The sequence below is a fragment of the Parambassis ranga genome, chromosome 13, assembly GCF_900634625.1.
Source record: "Parambassis ranga chromosome 13, fParRan2.1, whole genome shotgun sequence".
In the NCBI taxonomy this organism is placed as follows: domain Eukaryota; kingdom Metazoa; phylum Chordata; class Actinopteri; family Ambassidae; genus Parambassis; species Parambassis ranga.
The window spans coordinates 15,068,146-15,088,982 of record NC_041033.1 but is presented as its reverse complement, the minus strand read 5'-3'; the positions used below and the strand labels follow the sequence as shown (position 1 = coordinate 15,088,982).

At 41.5% G+C, this 20,837-nt stretch overlaps 1 protein-coding gene across 1 annotated transcript in view; it reads right to left on the bottom strand.

Moving 5' to 3' along the window:
* The window catches only part of dph1 (diphthamide biosynthesis 1), a 45,040-nt gene that overhangs the window by 12,595 nt on the left and 11,608 nt on the right, over positions 1-20,837 (bottom strand). Inside the window, exons 4-6 of the mRNA XM_028419379.1 lie at positions 7,858-7,979; positions 3,479-3,633; positions 2,266-2,387 (exon numbers count right to left, since the gene is read on the bottom strand). Of these exons, the coding sequence (XP_028275180.1) occupies positions 2,266-2,387; positions 3,479-3,633; positions 7,858-7,979 (399 nt within the window). The remainder of the gene's footprint in view (positions 1-2,265; positions 2,388-3,478; positions 3,634-7,857; positions 7,980-20,837) is intronic.

The following is a 20,837-nucleotide window of genomic DNA, read 5'->3' as shown; positions in this document are numbered from 1 at the left end:
TGAAAACACAAGGTATCTTACATACCACCTCCCCTCCCCCTCTCAGGGTCAGGTTGAGAAGAATCCTGCTGTTGCTGTGAGGAGGCTCAGGTCTGCACCCCTACTCATTACTGTGTAGTCTCAGTAGGCTCTAAGAGTCAGGACATACAATTAAACCCACTAATTGGTCAGTGTTTAGAGCAGCTTGAAGCAGACTGTGGGTGGTTTGCCATATTGGCTACCTGGAGACACAACTAGGCAAGACTTTATTTGTAAGTGTGTGTGTGCAAAACCACACATGTATGTCTCAGTATAATAACAGTGAGCGACAACAAAAAATGAACTCAAGCACAGCCTCTGCTGCACTGTTCCTCTTTGCTTAGAAACATCCAAGGCCCCCATATAATTATGTACCCAACAATAAGCCTGCCTCAATTCAGCCATGGTTGTCCTCAGCACTCTGCACGCTTTAAGAGGCTGGTATGCCTGACTCAAGCACTCCCTATGACTACAGTCCTTCCCATCTATATTGTGTTCTTCTATGCAAAAGTGCTCTTGCCGTAATGGTAAATGTTATTTGTCTTTGTGTTATGCAACACCCCATTTCCACAGTCCCATCCTTATATTGTTCTTTCATGTGTGAGAGCGAGAGTAGAGGCAGCAGATAGAAATGGTCGACTGATCATTTCCTATAGCTCCTTTCAATGCACTTTCCTGCTTCTGAATATACTTTACATAATAAAAATGACACACACACACACAGCTCCTTTCAAAGCTGTGATATGGGTCTTAAATACTAATATGCTACTATTCATTCAGCATAATGCTCATATAGTTTAAAAGGTAGATAAAATGCAATTACAACTTGTGCACACAACTTTTTTTGGAGCACTGGCTCATTGCTAATTAATACAAGATAAACCATGATTTAATATTAATATATTAATGCACTATTAAGAAGCAGTGCTGCTTTCCTATAAATAGTGAATAACCAGTTGTGTCTTTACCTTAGCGGTAATTTATAAGGGTAAAGGGAACTTATTCACATAGGGCTATATTTGTGTAACTAAGCTCTGTACAGAGCTGCCTCATCACAGTAAAACTCTTCTTTAGGTTTATATACTGACAGATTCAGCTTGTTCTCTTTTTTTTAGAGTGAGAGAGATATGGCCCATTTCAGGAGGTTTTAAGTCCACACTGTGTCTCTTTGTGCACATGAGGTTTGAATGTGTGTGTATGTGAGGAGGAGAGAGAAGCATACCAGCTCTCGGGCAAGCTAATCGATTCTTTCTCCTAACACACACCCCTGCACACAACAACTGACACATCAAAAGAGACCATTGGATTAGTAGGTAAAACACACTCTAACCCTTCACTGTCTTTTACATGTACAAAGACACACATCACTTTTGTCTCTACTTGTGCATATAGCAAAGCTTGTCCTTGTATAGAAAGTTTAATCTTATGCACTGAGAGGTTTTAATCGCATGGGCTAACACTAATGTGTGTGTGTGTGTGTGGATCAGACATATGAGGTGATGCACCTAGGCGTAATTATATCAGGGGAGTTACATCATCTCACTGTGCACCACAGAGCATGGGATTTTTCTGCCGTGGAACAAGCACAAGATGTAAAGACACAAAGTGGCTGCGGAGGTGTTGTTTATTGTTTGTTGTTTGAACCTGTTACTTTGCTAAAGCTCTCTCCTCCCTGCAGTACAGAGAGGATAAGCATCACTTTGACAAGTCTCACATGCAGCGTTTATGTGGAAAAACAGTAGAGTTGAAAATGCAGCTACTGACTGGATCAGTCATAGTTTTTTTTTGTTTTCCTATTTGGAGGAAATGATGGTGAAAATAAGAACTTAATACAGCACAAGCTGAGCTGAATTATAGACATACTGTAATATAATAAAGCGTTTCTTTAAAATTTAGCGAGCATGCGGATGATGGTTAAAAACAACAAATGTCTAAGACTATATAATTCACTGTTTTTCACAGTGTTAAGGTATTTAGTGTTGCCATTTAAGATCAGCATGGCTACATATAATAGACGCACACTGTAGCAGATAATCAGAGCCAAGATGCATATCTGGTCTGATTGCTTATCTTCTAGTGATTGTTACTGATGTTACATGGGTGGGCTGATATAACTATAGATGGTAAGAGGGGTTGAACAATGATTGGATGAATCAATGCTATGAGTATCTGGATTATACCCATTAACTAACAAAGACAAAGAAAATGACACTGTGGGTTGAAGACAGGAGGAGGGAGATTTCTTACATTATGGCATTCACTGAGCATTCCAAACGGGGGGAAGTACAGCCCAGAATTTCTCCTGGAGAGAGGGGGCGACACTGTGGTACGAGCACATCATACTCTGGCTTGAGAGCTGCACTCACAGCCTGTAACATGGAGGAGAAAGAATATTTATGCTTTTCATATACAGTAGATGGTGAATTTATTTGATCGCTTCTTTTTTATTTGTAACATAAATATACCAGATAAAAGACAAAAACAAAGCCTGAAGACCATGAATATTTGAAAAGTTAACGGGTATCCATGTTTCTTTAGGATGTCTGCTTCAGGACATTCACGTTAAAACAAAACACTGACAAATGGATGATAATGAAATACATATTTTCTGAGAAGTATTCTCTAAGAATCAACTCTCCCAAACACCTACATTCATTTATGCCATTTAGCATTAGAGAACAATCCACTACATCAAAACCAAAGAGAGTTGGTGTGCTCTGAGGGTCAAGGATAAATTTAAACAATTCAAGACTAATTTAAGACTTTCCACAGGAGACATGGTTGAACTCCAAGCTTTTCCCGCCCATACTGTGTGACCCGAACAAGCCTACTCACCACGAGACAGGAGTGAGGTGGATGCACAGATGCATACAATCCACAACAAGAAGAACACACAGATCCAGATGCACACATTTACACATGGGCGCACTCAAACACCCCAACATACATAATATGACACCGCAAGCAGAACATGATGTAAAAATAGCAGCGGTTACATTCAGGCCCAGAGTGGTGTTGGCTCAAGACAGTAAATGAAAGCAGCAGCACATGTTATAGAAGAGTGAAAGCTCCAAGCCTGAAAGAAGGGTGTCCATGCTTAATACTATAGCTGCTGCCACTGCTTATGTAAAGAGCAGAACTGAGCACGATGTTGAACCGAGAGGCCTTCCGAGTTCATTCCACCTTTCAAATCTAAAATAAGTGCTGCCGGATTTGTCAAACCCACACTTGAACTGAGCTTAAGAGTGGAGTGTGAACTTGTTCATAAAAGCCTGAAACCACAAAAAAGCACGATCCAAAAGTAGATTATATACATGTGTGTGCAGTACTGTACACAAATATAAAGTACGCAGAACCAATGACAATAACTATTCAAGAAGGGAATCTATTTTCTTTCTGACACACAAACTTATGCAAACGCACACACACACACAATCAGACAAAGCTGCTGCTTAATCACCTGCAGTGCTGCCACAAACTGAATAGTGCTGACGAGTGCCAGAGATTGTCCAGGAGGGAAGTTGAACTTGACCGTGTCCAGGAAGTGTGCATTGTCCATCTGGATATCCACAAACACATACAGCATCTTAATGCCTGCTGTGGAGTCTATGGGGACTGCAGAGAGACAAAGAAAAAAGAAAGATGAATATTTCACTCTGCTGTGTCAGGTGTGAATACAGTATTGATAGGGGCCTCAAACATTTAACGTGTTTGCACATGTTCATCATACAGATATATTAGAACACGTGTGCATGCATAGCGCGCCATAGGTGTCTGTGTGATGTAACTGGAACCTATTCAAAGTGAGTGTCTACCACTGATGCAAAGACCTCAATTATTTAAGGAAGGGAGAGGGACACATGCGATTACTATTAATGTTATTGATTTCACAGGCCATTTACTATGCGCCTGGGCCTGGCTAGAAACGTTCAGATTAGATGCCGAACAAAGTAGGCGAGAGTTGAAGATAAGGGGAAAGGGCATGGTCAAGAATGGCTGTTTCCTCAATATTCTTCCATTTGTGTAAAGTTCAATGCGTCCATCAGGAGCAACGGTATAATTAAGCAAACGACCCATTATGCTGCACATATTTTATGTGCAACTGATGATAATATGAAAGTCTACACTAAAGGAGAGAAAGAGAAAGGTAATAGAGCAAAGCCCGACAAGGTACAGAACATAGGTGGTGAATAGAGAAAAGGATGCTGCAAAAACAGAAGGGCTGTCTTCATAAAAGACTGAAAGCAGATGGAATGGAAAGAGGAGTGAGGAGAGTGAATCCCTGTGAAAGCAGGCTGGAAAACATTGAAATTCAATTTAGATGTGGGGGTAGGTGTTTTCATAATCACCTGCATGAAGTCCAAACGATTTGGCTTAGAAGACAGGAGTGGAAAAAGTAATAGGATACGGAGAGTGTGTGTGTGTTAACTTGGACTGTGAGGGGTGGGTTGTCAATTAACTGGGAACAGAAGTGATGAATGGGCGCACATCTGAGCACAGAGGGAAGGGAAGGAGATGGATACGTAATAAAAAAAAGGTGGGCTTCGCTGCAGGCCACATGTTGAGTGAGAAATTGAGGAGTTAAATATACCATGAGTGCCGAAGGGTATGAGTAAAAATGTTGACTAACAGCTGTCTGTTGCTTGTTCATAGACACTCCCAAAATGTAAAGGGCAGAGGAAAGTGACATTGATCTGTGTCCACATTAGCATGGTAGCCTGAGAGCACTTAGGTGCTGCAATTAGAGGAACAGTCAATGAGAAAGACAGGACTCACTTGCTCCATCACTGGTTTTTATTCCTGTGTATTATAAGGTCACTTAACACAGCTGCTTATTAATGCCCATGTAAACAAATACACAAGCACATTCACAGCAAGTGAAACAAAGAAAAGCTTGTTTAAAATCAATAGATAGAATAATCTATTCTATTTTGTGCTTGTCTACACACACACACATTTACACACAAATGCAGACACAAAAGTACTATTTAAAAACAAAGTGAGCTTTATCGAAAATATAGCCACAGAAAAAAAAACTAAAAAGAAAAACACAGAACAATAGAAAACAAAGTACAAACAAAAGAGTCAGAGTAGAACAGGGACCAACCACAAAAGCAGAACAGGCAGGCAGTTAACAAGAACAAGGTCAGGGGATCAGGGAGACCCAGGGCAAGGGCCCAAGGGACACAAGATCCTGGTAGAGAGAGAGTGAAGGACAAGTGGTGGTGGCGAGGACTCTTAGAAGGTTGGTAGAGATGAAGAGCAGGAGGCTTGGGGGGCGAGGCTGGTGTCAGACAGCACTGAATACCAGGAGACTCCAGGGGCCAGACCAGTTTCAAATGGCAACCAACAGCTACGGAGAGCAGGAGGCTTGGGGGGCCAGGCTGGTGACCAGTGGCGACAGAGACCAGGAGACTCAGGGGGGCCAGGCTGGAGGCGGCAGATCGCTGGAGACCAGGGATGGAGGAACCAAGGACCCCCAGAGATCAGGCTGGAGGTCAGCACAGGCAAAGCCACAGGACCACCAGCCAGCTTGGGAACAAACAAGTAGGGGCGCCCAGCTAGGGCAGGCGATCACATCAGACCACCAGCCGGCTTGGGAACAGGCGAGGAGAGTCCGCCCAGCTGGCTCCATGGAAACTGCTGGCCCCGGATCAGACAAGGGAAGCCCGGCCAGCCCTGTGGAATGCTTGGGACCCCCAGCTGGCACCAGAACAGGCGAGGGGAGCCCAGCCCAAGGCTTAGGACCAACGGCTGGATCTGGAACAGATGAGGTGAACCCAGTGGCCACAGCTGAAGAAATTGGACCACTGGATGTCTTGGAATCAGACGAGGTGAGCCCAGCAGGCAAAGGCAAGGTGGAGACCCCAGCTGGCTCAGGTGAAAGCTAGGCGGGGACACCAGCTAGCTCAGGTGAAGGCAGGTCCAGGTGGAGACCTGTATAGAGACTGGAGAGACCTTTGAGGGAACCGGAGCTTGGACTGGAACCAGGAGTAGGCATCGTCTGTGGAGCTGGAACAGAGACAGAAGCAAGCACTGGGAGAAAACCAGGGACTGCTACCGCCAGGGGAAATTACCCAATTGCAAGGGTGTGGCTGTAGCTAATATCTGCTGGGCTCTGCTGGGTCAGTTCGATCTAGTTGTTTTTAGAGTTTAGGGAGGACCCAAATGTAGACACAAAAGTACTATTCCAGATGAGCTTTATTGAAATATGGCCACAGAAAAAAGAACAGAAACCAAAAACAAAAGAAGAGCATGGTGACACTGGACAACAACAGAGCAACACAAGATTAACACAGGACAAAATGCAGGAACAGACACAGGAACTGCAAGACAAACAAACTGACAAAGACAAAGCGGAGCATACGCCTTAGACAGGTTAACAAGACACATGAAAAACATCAGGGCGGGGAAAGCAATCACAAGAGAAACCAAAGCTTTTTTTTTTTTAATGAACAGTCACTTCCTTTTATCTTTGGACTCCTTCTATTACCTCTTGTCCATAACTGCTGACGTCACACACATGCACTTAAACATACAGAGCAACAAACAACAATGTAGGACTGTAAAGACTGAGTCCCACCTGGCCCCAGCTGTAACACCTGCTGGTAAAGATTAAGAAGGTCCAGCAATACTTTGCTATGGCAGCTGGCCTGGCATTATCTGAGCAGACCTGTTATGTTCTGCCAGTTTTTTTCTTCTTAAAGGCAAACAAAAAACTTTTTCTCCATTTTGCCTCCCACTCACTTTCAGTACTCTTTTTTATCTTTGGCTTTCTTCTTCCAGATGGTAAGGTGTTCTTTCTAAATCTGCAAGGTTAAATAAAATTCCCATCAGTGATAACTGCAAACATTCTTGAAACATGGTTTTATAATGTACTGTTCTGCAAAAAAATATGGATGTGTTTTATGATCACAAAATGCAAGAGGACACCAATACTTAAAAGCAGATACCGTAGAGGAATAAAAGTGAAATAAAGGAGCACAGGGGAGCCTGTTTCTCTGTGAGTCAGTCACAGTCTCTTTCATCTCCCACAGGTGGCTGACATCTTGGGAAACAGTGCAGATGATGTCCTCGTGACTGAGTGATGAAGGTCAGGAACACATACACACTGGCACACAGACACACAGATGCTCTGGTAGAGTGATTTCTTTTAAAGTTTTCTAACTGCACACACCACAAAGACTTTAGTGCCTTTATCTTTGCATTTTTTGGCTTCTTATGAGTGTACACAACTCATCTCTTCTGTAAACATGCATGCCTGCACTCACATAATTCCTCCACGATAATCAAATAATGACACACAAAGACAGACACAGACACACACAGACAAACAAAAAAGTACAAACCAACAGAGTTTTCTGTTGTATTAAAATTCTGTTGGTCATTTCTGATATTTGGGGGAGGTGAGGGTGTTCTGGCAGAGATATATCAAAACTATTGATTTAACATTTCCTCCCATGTTTTGCGAGACAGACAGTGGAGCTGAGGGTGAAGCTCTTGAAGAACTGCTTGAGGTTTTTAAAGGACGGCTCTAATGCATGTTCCCCATTGATCTGCTAGATAAATGTGATGTCTAGGCTCCAAAGGTCTGATATGCTTTCCATACTACAGCTGCGCAGACTGCACTAACTAGTTACGTTTTCCGTTGATCGATAGCTCCGTCTGTCTGTCTGTCTGTCCAACTATGCTCATTTTTATGCGATGCACTCAGGTGGAGGTCCTTGATGTTTACTCACTTTATATTTCTGTGTGAGGTATACAGACTGTGTACCTCACACAGCAACATAAAGCAGGGTGATTGGGAGTCAAACATGCAGAGGCAATAAAGAGACTTACTGAGACAACTGTGCCCATAGTGTACCATGAAATCAGCTCCCAGGGCTCGGGCAGTGAAGTCGTCTACGCAGCAGGCCCCGTACGTCACGTCCCCCATGACGATGGTATCTGCCTCTGTAAATCTGGGATGTGAACACACAGAGACACCTCTTATTTCTTACCACGGTGATCAATACACATAGCATGCTAGGCACAGTGTGATTATCAGAGCGCTGACTAAGATCAATCCCCACTTTTCTGCAGACAGAGTGCACTGTATTGTATCTAACAACGCTGCCAGTCAACACCTGACTCTTGGTACATCAGGGTGACATGCTGCTATTCTTTTGCTCTTCATGGTGTTAATACATTTCTCTGATAGTTAAAGCCCTGCCAGATGTGAGTTAATAGGTCATCAGTTACTATGCCCACAGATGAGCTACACGGAGGGAAGAAGCATGAGAGAAAGCTGGGATTGTTACAGAAAAGAAGACATGAGCTTGTGGCTTTTACTGTGGCCTAGATTTACAATCCATCTGCCTAGAAACAGGAGAAACTGCCCCAGCAACAGTTAGCGTTTGCAGCATGAGAACAAAATATTCAGATGAAGTGTTTTATGTCACAAGTAGGTCTGTTGCCCAAGCCATGTGGGCCTAATGTTCCACTTTACAGCTGTAATAGACAGAAAAAGAGGGACTTTCTTGTGAAGAAAACTAACAAACAACAGAAGCATCTGTTTGGACCCCATTGCAAACACAAGCTCATTTTTATCACCCTTTATGGGCAAATAAAATGCTAAGTGAACCTATAAATGTTAAGTAAAATGAATAAAAGCTGAAACTTAAGAGTAAGAATGAGCAAATGAACAGAAGCTTGAGGCATTTTAGGGAAGGAACAATTGGTAGACAAGGGCTGGTTGTAAAAGGTGATCGGCAGGTTTTTGTGGCTGTATCCTGACAGATTTAGGCTAGACAGAAGGGGTAGAATAGAGATGAGTCGCAGGGTTTGGGGAGAGATGAGGGGAGTGATAAACAGGCATGGCTGCACACAGAACAGCATCTACAGCAACCAGCAGGCACTGGGTAATGTCTCTCCTGCCGCCCAATCTTTCAACCCACATCCACTCTGTTTATTCTTTGCTCTGCTCCTGGTAAGGGGTTTCAGACCAAGTTTCTATTTAGCCTTTCCTGCCTCAATTCCTCTGATGTAATCTCTGGTTTGTGCTCCCTCTGGGCTCCTCATCATTGTCCCCTAGTTTTGTATGCTGTTTCTCTCCCCATTTCCCTGTCCCTTCTCTTCTAATGGCTGTTCTCAAGTGAAGGGGCCGTGCAGGCCAGCTGAGCCCAAGAAAACACAGACAGAGCAACTCATCAGGTAAACAAATATTTGCCTTTGAAGATTTGTATCAATTACTGTCTGTCTTACCAAGAGCTTGATTTGGTATGAATGTGATTGTACACGTGTGCATGCAGACAAAAGCAGGAAGGTTATTATGGGTTACTAAAAATAATGTGATCACAGGAATTGAGGTGTGTGGACTCATGCACAACTTTCCTTGTTCACTGCAGCCCATTGTTCTTTTATTACAGTCTGCTGACTTTGTGTTCGAGTTGAATAAACGTGCATAAACCTTATGGCTAAAAATACACAGCCTGCCCACCAGACCCTGCAATCCACCGCAGACCATGCAGAACCATCTACAATGCAAAACACAGCACTAGAGAAGATTATTGTATCCAATCAGCCATCTATCTGCCAGAAATATCATTATAATGCAATCTCCACTGGCGGTGCAAGGCATATCTAGTTATTTCCAGAGTGAGTACACTGAAATTTCATGGTGATAAATGCTAAGAATCTGATTAAGAGGCAGATATGAGGTGTGTGATACTACTGGGACATGGGCTGAGTAATTACTGGGCAATGTATAGTCCCATATCCCACTGGGAGAGAGGAAAAGAGGAATGACGGAACGAAAGAACGTAGAAGAGAGGACGACGGAGAGAAGAGTTTATCATTGCTAATCAAATCATATTCTAGTGCATCTCAACAGAGTACATACTATATGTAATGTGCAAATGTCCTCCAATCCCCCGTCATGACATCTACTCCCCTTTTCCATCTCCTTAACTATCACTCCAATCCATTCCGGCTTGCACTTGTCTCTAGTGTGAGTCGCCTTCCTGCTTCCTCCTCTATATCAGCACTGGTTTTGCCTCATACTCAGTTCAGTCATTCCAACTGAAATGTCATTAAGATCTAATTAAGATGTCAGAGGAGCTTGTGAACTCCACAACAGCCCTTGTTAATTAGCTCTTTAGCATACAGCTCAATATGTGTGAGAAATTGCCGAATGATTTAAATCTTTGTTACAAAAACCACAGCACAAACACAACTCTACAACCAGACTGGAATACACAAACATGAACACCGGCTGTGGATGTAATGCCAGCTGATTGTATTACTGTTTATAAGCAGGTTAAGCAGCCAATACATTCTTTTACATTATCGTCCTGGTGAAGGAAGGAAACCATAAAAAAAAAAAAACGGAGGATCATTCTGCCCTGTCCTCTGCAGATGATTTCCCTTTTCTGACTTTGACAGGAATTTCTTCTGATGCCACCATGAAAGAGGAACTTGTTATTGGCACCAATGCCTTACAGCCCAGAGATGCTACAGCAGACAAAGGGAATGAAAAACTTCTCCTGTCTGTGAATCAGCCCATTAACACATACAAAGCCATTCTGTCAAAGATGACACTTATCTGTTGATGGAAATTGCAAGACTGAATTAAACAAGCTGACTTTCACAATCCATTTTAATCCATTAAGTGGCATATTTAACCTTAGCAGTATGTTGTGATGTGGAAATTTACAGGTATTTTTTATTGTGACACCCTGGTGGGCTTAATTGCACAATAATTATTTTGTTTCTTCTGAAAGTGTATGCAAATTGGCAGTTGTGTGTTTTAGGGGGTTTGACAGTATTGTAATGGTGGTTCTTTCTTTATTAGAGGAAAGTAGACCGACAACAAAACTGATTTTATATTCATTATTTCAAATATTAATTCCTGGAATATGTCAAATAAAATCTGAGTCACACAGCTACAACACTCAATAATGTGTCAAACATGCAACGTAAAGACAGCAAAAATAAAAAATGTTCTTTGTTTTTTTTTCCGCAATAAACATCAACACTAGCTTTGATTTTCAATGACAAACACATCGCCAGTACCAAGCAATTTAACAATTTGGACTAAAAAAGTGGCATTAAATAAATTTTTGTCGAAAAACAAACAATCAAAGCCATTATAACCCTCAAAACTTAATTTAACAGGCTGACAGCACACTTCCTGATAACTGCCAATTCATTCTTAGCTAATTGGTTTGAACATCAGTCCACCTGTTTAGGAACACCATATCTATGTTTTCTAAAACAAACAAACAAACAAACAGTCTATTTTAAACATATCAATAGTGAGTCAAAAATACTGCAATACTATTTGTGCTGAAAAAGCACAATGAGCATTATGTTGTTTTTTTAATGCTTTCATGTTTCCCTCTCTAACTCATGAAGGGGGTTAGGTGCCTTGCTTGAGGGCAAGGCAGAAAGGGGAATGAAAGTAAAAAATGTGCCTGCTTATCTTCTCAGCCCACATGTTTTCCTACAGGTCTGTGAATGTGGTAAGAAATATTTTTATGATGCATTGCTATACTAATATATAGAATGCATTCAAGTAGAAGCCTATTTAGGGTAGAATAACAGGTGCTCATAAACCGCATCAATGCTTCCGCTCCTGTATTTATGCATTTGCTGTGCAAATTTGTGTGCATGGTCAAAAAGCTTGTAACACAAAGAAAAGGTAGGGAGAAAAAAAAAACCTGGCAACCACTGAACTTTTCACAGTCATCTGCCATCGTGAGGTGGGCTAATCCAATTTGCAAATTTGCATGCTTCCTTATTTCCCTGCTGTTGTGATTTAATTTGTTCGGCAGTAGCTTTGCTAGGCAAGAACAAAGTGGGTAGGTGAAATGAGTTTTATTAAGAATTTATTTTAAAGTTTTATAAACGTCAATAGTTTAAACAAGAGTTTTTTTTTCTTGCAGCCTCGAGTCACATCTTCACATTATCTAATGAACACCTGTTATCTAATTAGGTGATTAAACTGATGGTAAAATTATGTCAGGGAATACCAACAACCCCCTACGTGTTACTTTGGCAGCAGAGTGTCAGCTCCCACTGCCCCCTCACAAAAGAGAGTTCTGTTTTTAATAACCAAGGCCGTTTCTATAGTACGTCAGAGGGTTCTCCCAGTGACTGTGGATATTTACATTCTCCCAGTTTTCTTTTATAATACATGCAATACATTAGTGACTGCCAAGCAGAACTGTGAAGACATTGAACCGGACGGATCAGACAGTGCAGTTGGCATAATGTAAACAGTCCAGGAATAGTTTAAGTTATAGCAGCTTATATGAGACTGGTATGACATGACTAAGGTGCAAGAGAATGCACAGGGTAAAGTGGCTCAAAGATTTCTCAGAATATGGATGTAAGGCTTTGTCTAACATGAAGGCTCACAGTGTTTACTCTGACATATACATATTAGCATTTACAGTATATTACTACGGTACATAATGGTGCCATTATTTGTGCCAAATTGACTAAAGCATCTACAAAATTTATAAAACAGAAGAATGTATTGCCCTATGTGCCAGACCGGTAGTGATGGATCTCTTTTCGCAATGCTAAAATAACACACTAATAACAACATAATGAATAAAGAGCAGAACAGTTTATTATAACCACACCTCTTTTCACTATTATATTGAGCTGAGGGTGTTTAGACAAAGCAGCATTCTGACAGCTTCACTCAGTGTGTGAGGGATCTCAGTTCTCTTTTACTTGTCTTCTTTGCCACTGCAGTGAAGACATGATCTCCCTAAATGAAAAGAATCTGAAGTGCACAACTTGTGTGGGCACACTCTGACGATTCCTTCAGCTGCTGCTGCACTTATTTATGATATAATGAGGTGTGTCAGAAGTTTCCATAAGATCTACAGAGCCATCCTAATTCCGTCTACACTTCTTCAAAGAACTAGCTTTTTTCTCTCCTGTTGCTGAGAGCACATAATATAACAGATGTCTCAATAAAATGTCTTTTAACTACAGCATGTTGTTAGTAAACACGGCACAGATTATCTTAAGTTTTTATGAAAACTTCATAAACATGAGACTTTAATAAACTTATATTTAGTGGTTCAAAGTTGATGTGGGACCACACTACAATCATTTCACTCTTATAGCAGTCCCTCTTACAGATTTAACCTAGTAACCTAGTATATATTCTATATTAATGTAGTGCAGGGCTAACACTGAAAAAACAACCAACCAGTCACACCCACAGTCATGTCTAATTTCAAGTCATGCAACATGCAAACTCCACACGCAAAGGCCAGATTCGAACCAGGAGCCTTCTTACCGTGAGGCAGCAGTGCTAACACCTGCACTACCGTGCCACCTTAAAAGAGATATCCACAACACTTTTCTTTCACAATAACATGAGGAGATGCAACATGTAAAAAATATGTTAGAGCTATAAGCTATAAAAACAAGGATAACAGACTGTATGTAAACTGCCACTGACAGTTTCTCAAAGAGCCATCACGAAGCACAGTCTAGCGGTGCCATCTCAGCAGTGGCGTGGGTGACACTGAGGCAGACAGCTAGTGACCTGTGATGGCTCTCAGCTGTTTCTGCACCCACATTTTAACATGGGAGCCTGGGGGGGACTGATGAAGCGGGAGTCTCCAGGGCTGAGAGACAGAAGAAGAAAATTCAAGCAGCTCTCTGATCACATGTTAGAATCCCATATGTTGCCACTAGGGTAGAACGACAAATGTTGTTTTGCACTTCTCAATGAAGCAACAGAATAAAAATTATTACTAGGACAAAATGTTTTTTCTCCTGTAGATCCTGTGAGGGCCTGCACTTTTCTACATTCAAAATGACATGTCTGACTGACATCACAGCCCAGCAACAGTCTGGCAACCTGTCCAAAGTGTACCACACTTCCTGCCCAATGACAGCGGGAATGGGCTGCAGCCCCACTGTGATCTGGTACTACAGGACAAAGTGGGTTGAGAAGATAGATAGATGGATGGATGGATGACTGACTTGACACCACTGAATATATATGCAGGAAGTTTTAGGCTTGAAGAGAGGCACTATTCATATTGCAGACAGGAAAGCCTGAACTGTTATTGTCTCTCCTAGCAGTCAGGGGAAGCCCGTAGTGCACTCCACAGTAAATTGTCTGTCCATATAACTACACCTCCAGTGAGATTTTTACATCTGAAATCTAATAATAGCAGAGGTAGCAGACCTGCCTCATAGGAACGAAGTGACAAGCAGGTCAGCGAGGTGGGTACAGGTGCAGCAACACTGCTCTTACATGGTTACCACTGTGGGCTGACAGCTTCAAATGAGCATGTGGTGTGTTTGCATTCCAGGGGTGTGCTCCACACAAACATGTGCATGTGGACAAAAGCTCATCTTCCATCGTACACAAAACACATGTGTAAATTATTTCCTACACCTGGCAAGGGCTCATCTTTTATTCCATTACATTTCAGACATGAGCCCAACTGTAAGTTTGCAAGAGGGCTTTGGCAAAGGAGACGAACAGATTGGCCCAGGAAAAGAGGCTTCTCCCAAAGGAAGCAGGGTACCTGAGCAGAGATGAGCCATCATTATTTCTTCAAATGAGTTCAGTTTCAGTAAATGAGGAGAAAAAAAGATTAAAACAGAGCAAAAAAAAAACAAAATTGAAGTCTGGTGGAAGACCTTATAGAGAGTGGGAGATGAACACATGTGAACATGTGAAATGGAAAACAGAATGGAGGAACACAAGGAGTGTTTTCTATTAACAAAAACACACAGATGGGTTCAGGGAGAGTGAGAGAGAGAGTAAAAATTACGATGAAGAGGAGGGGACAGTAAGGCAGATGAGCTGTTTGCAATATTAACAAATCTGATATTGATAATCTGCTTTGTGCACATATAACACAGAAAATATCCTGGTGCTCCCCTCCAAAAATAAATTTGGCAAGGGGCACTGGGCAGGAGGATTAAATGACCTCCACTCCTCCTCTTGCTGTATACATCTTCCACTCGATGCCTCTCCCCTTCTTATTTCACTTCCTTTCAGGAGAAACCTGTCTTCCACAAAGAAAATTTAGAGGCAAAAGTCCTAATAAAATATGACAGTCAAACTGCAACCATTGAACATCTGCCAGGAATGAGTACACAGTGAGGCAGCAAGTATGGGATGATGCCTAGACAGATGTTTTTAGTAATACCATTAGATAATCCTTTAACTCCCCGAAAAACAAGATCATTACTGCTATTTCTGTGAGTGTATCTCATCTATTTGTCATGGCATTTATTCAAAAGCCTGAGCCATGGGGTCATTATGGAAAAGCCTACAGCTTTATCAAGATAGAGCCCCGAACTATACAGCATCAGCAGCGCACGCTTAAAAGAGCGACAATCCAATTTACTATACAAAACAAAAAACGGTGATATGGCAACAGTTATTAAAAATGGCTGCTGATGCTCTAGGAGGTGAAATCTCAGGGCTACAGGCCTACCACCAGGAACATATCTAATCTCTAAGGATCTCTACAAATAATAATACAGAAAACTAAATCGAGTTCGACACAGTGGTTATCAGATCTTAGAGGGTATACAGACAGGAGTCAGGATAAGGACTGAAGAGGTATTAAGTGCTACTGTACTGTTACAGAACACTAAAGCTTCCCTGAAGCTGCTGTGACAGAAACTACTAATTCACCTCATGTTTGTTAATTACATGGCAACATGTAAAAAAAAAATGTCAATACATTTGTTAGAATTAATCAAATTCAAATGTTCAAATTTGGTAATTTGGGGGAATTCTAGTCCAAATATATTTTTTTGTTCACTCTCACTGCGTTCGTTGGTTTACTGGAGTGGAGAGGCTGTGTCTCAGGTGGTAGAGTAGGTTGCCTTCAGTTCAATGGGTGAGCAACACAATGTGCAGCCCCTCAACATGCTGATATGTCCTTGAGGAGGAATAAACCTTTGGTTGCTCCCCATGCATGATAGCAAGCGTGTGATGGATTAATGAGATTCACTAAGAGTGTAGCCCACTCCCATTTTTCAACCAATATTATAGGTAGGCATATGTAACACTTGTGCTTTACTGCCGGCTATGATGCCAGTTTATAGCGATGGCAGTAAGAAGCAATCAGATCGGATAGATGACAGACGGACAGATCCAATTATCTGTGTTGAATGGAGTATTTGTTTCGCATGTGTGTCACCCTCCACTTTCTGAGGACGAATCACAGATGGTTTTGTGTTACCAGCCATCTGGAAAATCAGTTTTGCACCAAACAGCAGACAGACAGAAAGCTTTGGCACCTGGTGACCAAAAATACTGTAAATTCTGCATCAGCTGGACACGTGCAACTGTAGACGCTAACGAGATGGTCCATTAACTTTAAAAGGTGAGTCGGTGTCGTGTTTACTGCTCGTTTTAAGTGGTGCAATAAAGAGTTAACAGCTGAAAGCTCAAAAACCTCTGTTCTGTCTTTAACAATATTTGATTAACACTGCCAGCAACACAACTATCTAACCAACACATATACTATTCTCACTCAAACCACATTAAAAACTATTCTCCCAAGCTCAGTTCCACTGGACAAAACTTACATGCTGCTTCTGAACATTCCATTTTAGACAACAACATTCATCAAGAACAGCAACACAGTGGCTTTTTGCCACCAATTTTCATGACATAAAAGTCAACTCTGAAAAATAACGATTATAAGAACCTTTTCCCGTAGAGATTGATGAGGGCACATCCATCTAATCCCTCCTTCATTTGCCCGGAAGGCTTCCCTCCATCATCTGTCGCTCAGCTCCCTGAAGTCATTTCACAGTCTTCCTCCCCTCTCTTTCTGTTCTCCTCACCATAATTTCAAGCTGCTTGTCTATCATTACCTCTTACAAGTTTGGGGTTTCTCAATGGTTCAATGTAGATGGTTGAGTTGTTCTTTATTTATCCTCAAAGGCAAAAAGGCTTCTCATAGCTACTTTTACTTTTCTACACCATCCTTTTAATCATACAACAGTCTTTCTACTTTTCCATTACGCTAACTCTCATTTTGCTGCATATGTATTTAAATCTTTGCAGAAAACTATGAACACAATACAGACAAACAGGAAAAATCTGCTATGTTCATGTTTGCATGAAAGAAAAACATGATTTTCAACTTGCAGGTTGTGCAAGCTCGATCTGTGTCCTTCAACTGCAAAAGGAATGTCAATAAAATAACTATGAAAGGACATTTTAAAAGCATATGTAATATTCAGCTACAAGGCTGTGCTTAATGTTACACTGGTCACCACGAGTGTGATTACATAGATGCATGCACCACTGTGTGCTCCAAAATGAGGACAGCTATGGGTTGTCTGAGTATTTGTGTTGGAGAGAGATGGAGGGAGTGAAGACGGACTGTAACTTTTCAGCACTGAGCAATGCTTATCTCCTGTACACACCGCTGTGAGGAGAGAAACTGTGTTTACAAGATTACCTCATAAATAAGAAGATAACAGCCATGGTCTCTTTACTACTGCCTTCACTCTAGTGCTCATTACTATCTTCAGATTTCTTTCTGGAGTCAGAGGCTAGACACTAAGAGTAAACACTCCATCTGCTCTGCCTGGTATTGTCCAAGTGGCAGCCAAAGTGAGCATTCTTTTTTCTTACTGTATTTCTGGAGTGAATCAATTGTACTTTTCAAGACAGCTAAGGCAATTTCCAAGGTGTTCTCTTCCAAGATATCATATTACAGAGTCCAGGACATGATGACCCCCGAAGATGAGATGTGATTACGTTTAGCAAAGACAGAAACGGCAGGTAATATTTTTGGTCGTCCAGGCCTTTTGTCTGTGGTGTGCACAGGGACATAAGTGTGGCTGATTCACTTCACACTCTTCTTTACACTACCTGGCACAAGCAAATTCACCTGTGAAGGCATCAGTGTCACATCATCATTGTGAGGTGAAATACACGCTCCAAAAAGTTTACTTGAGTATATTTCATTCTTAAATTCTTGCTGTCTATTTTTTTGTCTCTCAACTTTAATGTAAACAATATTTCTATTTAATTGCATTATAAGTATAACTGGAAATATTCTGAGAGTTGCTCCTTGCCAAATCCAAACTCCTTCCATAGGGTACTGTGGAGGAGGTTTACGATTTCTCCTAACTCATATTGCCTCAGGTCTATGCCTCCTTGTCTTTCTTTCCAGGAGAGGACTGGCCAAACATCACTGACGCTGACAGGCTTCTACCAGGTTTGCAGGTGGTCGCTGAAATTGTTGCGGTAGTTTCAAATAGGCAGACATTGTATGGCTGCCGGAAGGGCTAATTAGATGGCTCATTGGGTGAGCTGGAAGCTCATATATGAATGTACCATGAAGAACTTATATCGCCTAAGAGCAGACAGAAGCTAGAGTGGATGGAGACACACACCAGTAGTGCACATGTGTGAAAACACACACATATGCATATACAAACGTACTGGCACGCACACGCATTCACTCACTCGCAGATCTGTTGCTACAGCTCAGCTGTGCTGTGGGCGCAGTGAAGACTGTGACGATGTGAGGGCAAGAAAGCGTTGGAGGCTCCTTCCTAATGGTAGATTTGACATTTACCCTGGGAGGCTGTGGGCTGTGGCTGCTGCTCCCACAGAAATGATTCAACCTGTCATGTAGAATATAGAGAAAGATCTATTCTGATGGATGGAGACAACTATAGTGAGGGACCAAGAGATATCTGGGGGCTGTGTATGCATACTGTACCTTGATTTACCAACACACTGCATCTGACATAAGTGTTACTTGAGCCATCTAGGACCTATGCTGGCACTTATCTAAGGCACTACATAATGGAGGGAGACAGAAAACAAGTACAGTATGTCAGTGGATCACCAGGAGAGACTCTTTCATCGCATGAATCATACACACAAGCACAAACTCCTCTAGACAACGATGAGCAGTACCAACTGTCTTCACACCAGTCTGATCAGGATCAATAGCAACTTCTATTGAAGTTGCCTAATATCAGACAGAATTGTCTTTTTCAGTCCTCATTTAAAGATCTGGACCACACACCTGCACCACAAAAACTGCCCCGTCTTATAAATACTGCACTCGCACGATTTCAATATCACAAATCTGAAAATTATAGGTAGAAATCCAGTCATATAAATAATCTGCCCTGTGAGGCAGTGCTCTTTGAGATGATTGCTAAATTGTGACTAAAGTATAGCACTAAATAAAAAATGTAAGTGATTGCAATTCACCTGAAATGTAACATGACTGAGAGTGCCAAATTTGATAGTAAACCCCTTTTCATCCATTCAAGAGGAGCAAAGCTCATGGTGGTGCCACAGAGAGAAGTGATCTCCAAACTTTGGGATGCGTACTGAATGTACCGAACATCTTCACACTCAGATTACTAAAAATCAGTGCGATTCAGGACAGAGTGACAGTTCCACACTGCGACCAACAGAAGCGCGCCACTGAAAATGACTAAAGCTTTGGTGCACAAACTGAGAGCAAGCCAAGAAGAATGATGCTTTACTTTCACACAGTTTTAGGATTTTTAATTAACTCCCGACTGGAAATTTATTTCCAGTTAAAAAGCATGCAAGACTGCTTGAAAGTTTTACAAACATTTATATTTCCCATGAGCCTGAGAAAGTTGCTTTTTTTTTGCTCCATTTTAGTGTGATGGTGATTTGTTGTGACTCCACCAACTCAGTTTCTATGGATGTAAGGCAACATTTGTTATAGTGCTTTTACAAATTGCAAATCCCTGACTCATCAGCGTACGCTCAATGCTGTGGCCATGATTGGCCATCTCTGTGAATGCGTAGGCTCAGTTACTGGTGTATCTTTATTTACGAGGCCATTTTTTTTTTTTGGAAAGCTTCCCTCCTAATCTTGTTTCTATATTAATCAGAAATGTGGGTCTCATTATGCAGCAGACTAAAGGCCTGGGATATTTTTTTACTGACTGTTATTCTGCAGAAAGACTTGAAACTAAAGGAATGGATAACTGGTGAAAAGGTTTAGGACAACTGCCAAATCTAGAGAAAATGAATATTTTGGTGACTGTCAAAGCTTTCAGTTAGATATTTTTCATATATAATTGCTTGATTTGTACTTTATCCTGCCCTACTTTCCTCATCTTTCTTTTCCATTTAGTGCCTTTATATCATGAATGTGTATCTGTGTATCTACTTACTTTTTGAGGTGTTGTCCTATTATATATAACTAAACACATCAACGGGGTTAGTAAAAGGTTCTTGTGTGCTCAACAAGGAACCTTTTTAAACCCCCCAAATGGCCACTTTTAGCAAGATACATCCTAAATCACTGCTATTGCAACTTTTACTAAAGTTCTGAGAACTTCTTCCACACCTCTGGTCTCTTTATATTCTTCCACTGTCAGGAAAGCAACAGCAATAAATACTGCTGCAAGTTCATAAAAGTATCTTTCAAACCTTGAATGAGACAGCTGGCATACCATCAAAGGCAATAAAACATATGGTACAGTGACAGCACATGCATCATCGCCTGCCTGCACACAGTTCTTCCTTTTGTTTTAAAAGCTTCTACTCTCTTGTTTACTTGCGAAAGCCGAGTTCATAAGCCTTTGAATTCACACAGCAATGTCTACACCAGCAGAAAGGAATGGCACAGACGGAATCGCAAATGGAAACACGGTTATTCGAACTGTGAAATACAGACAAAACAATATCTGTGGTTTGTAAAGCTTGAATCAAATGCAACGGCCTCTCAAATCATACCACCCCTAACATAAGGATAGTACATCTCCACTAAAGAGGACAGGTGGAGGTTGCTGTTTCAGCCTGTATA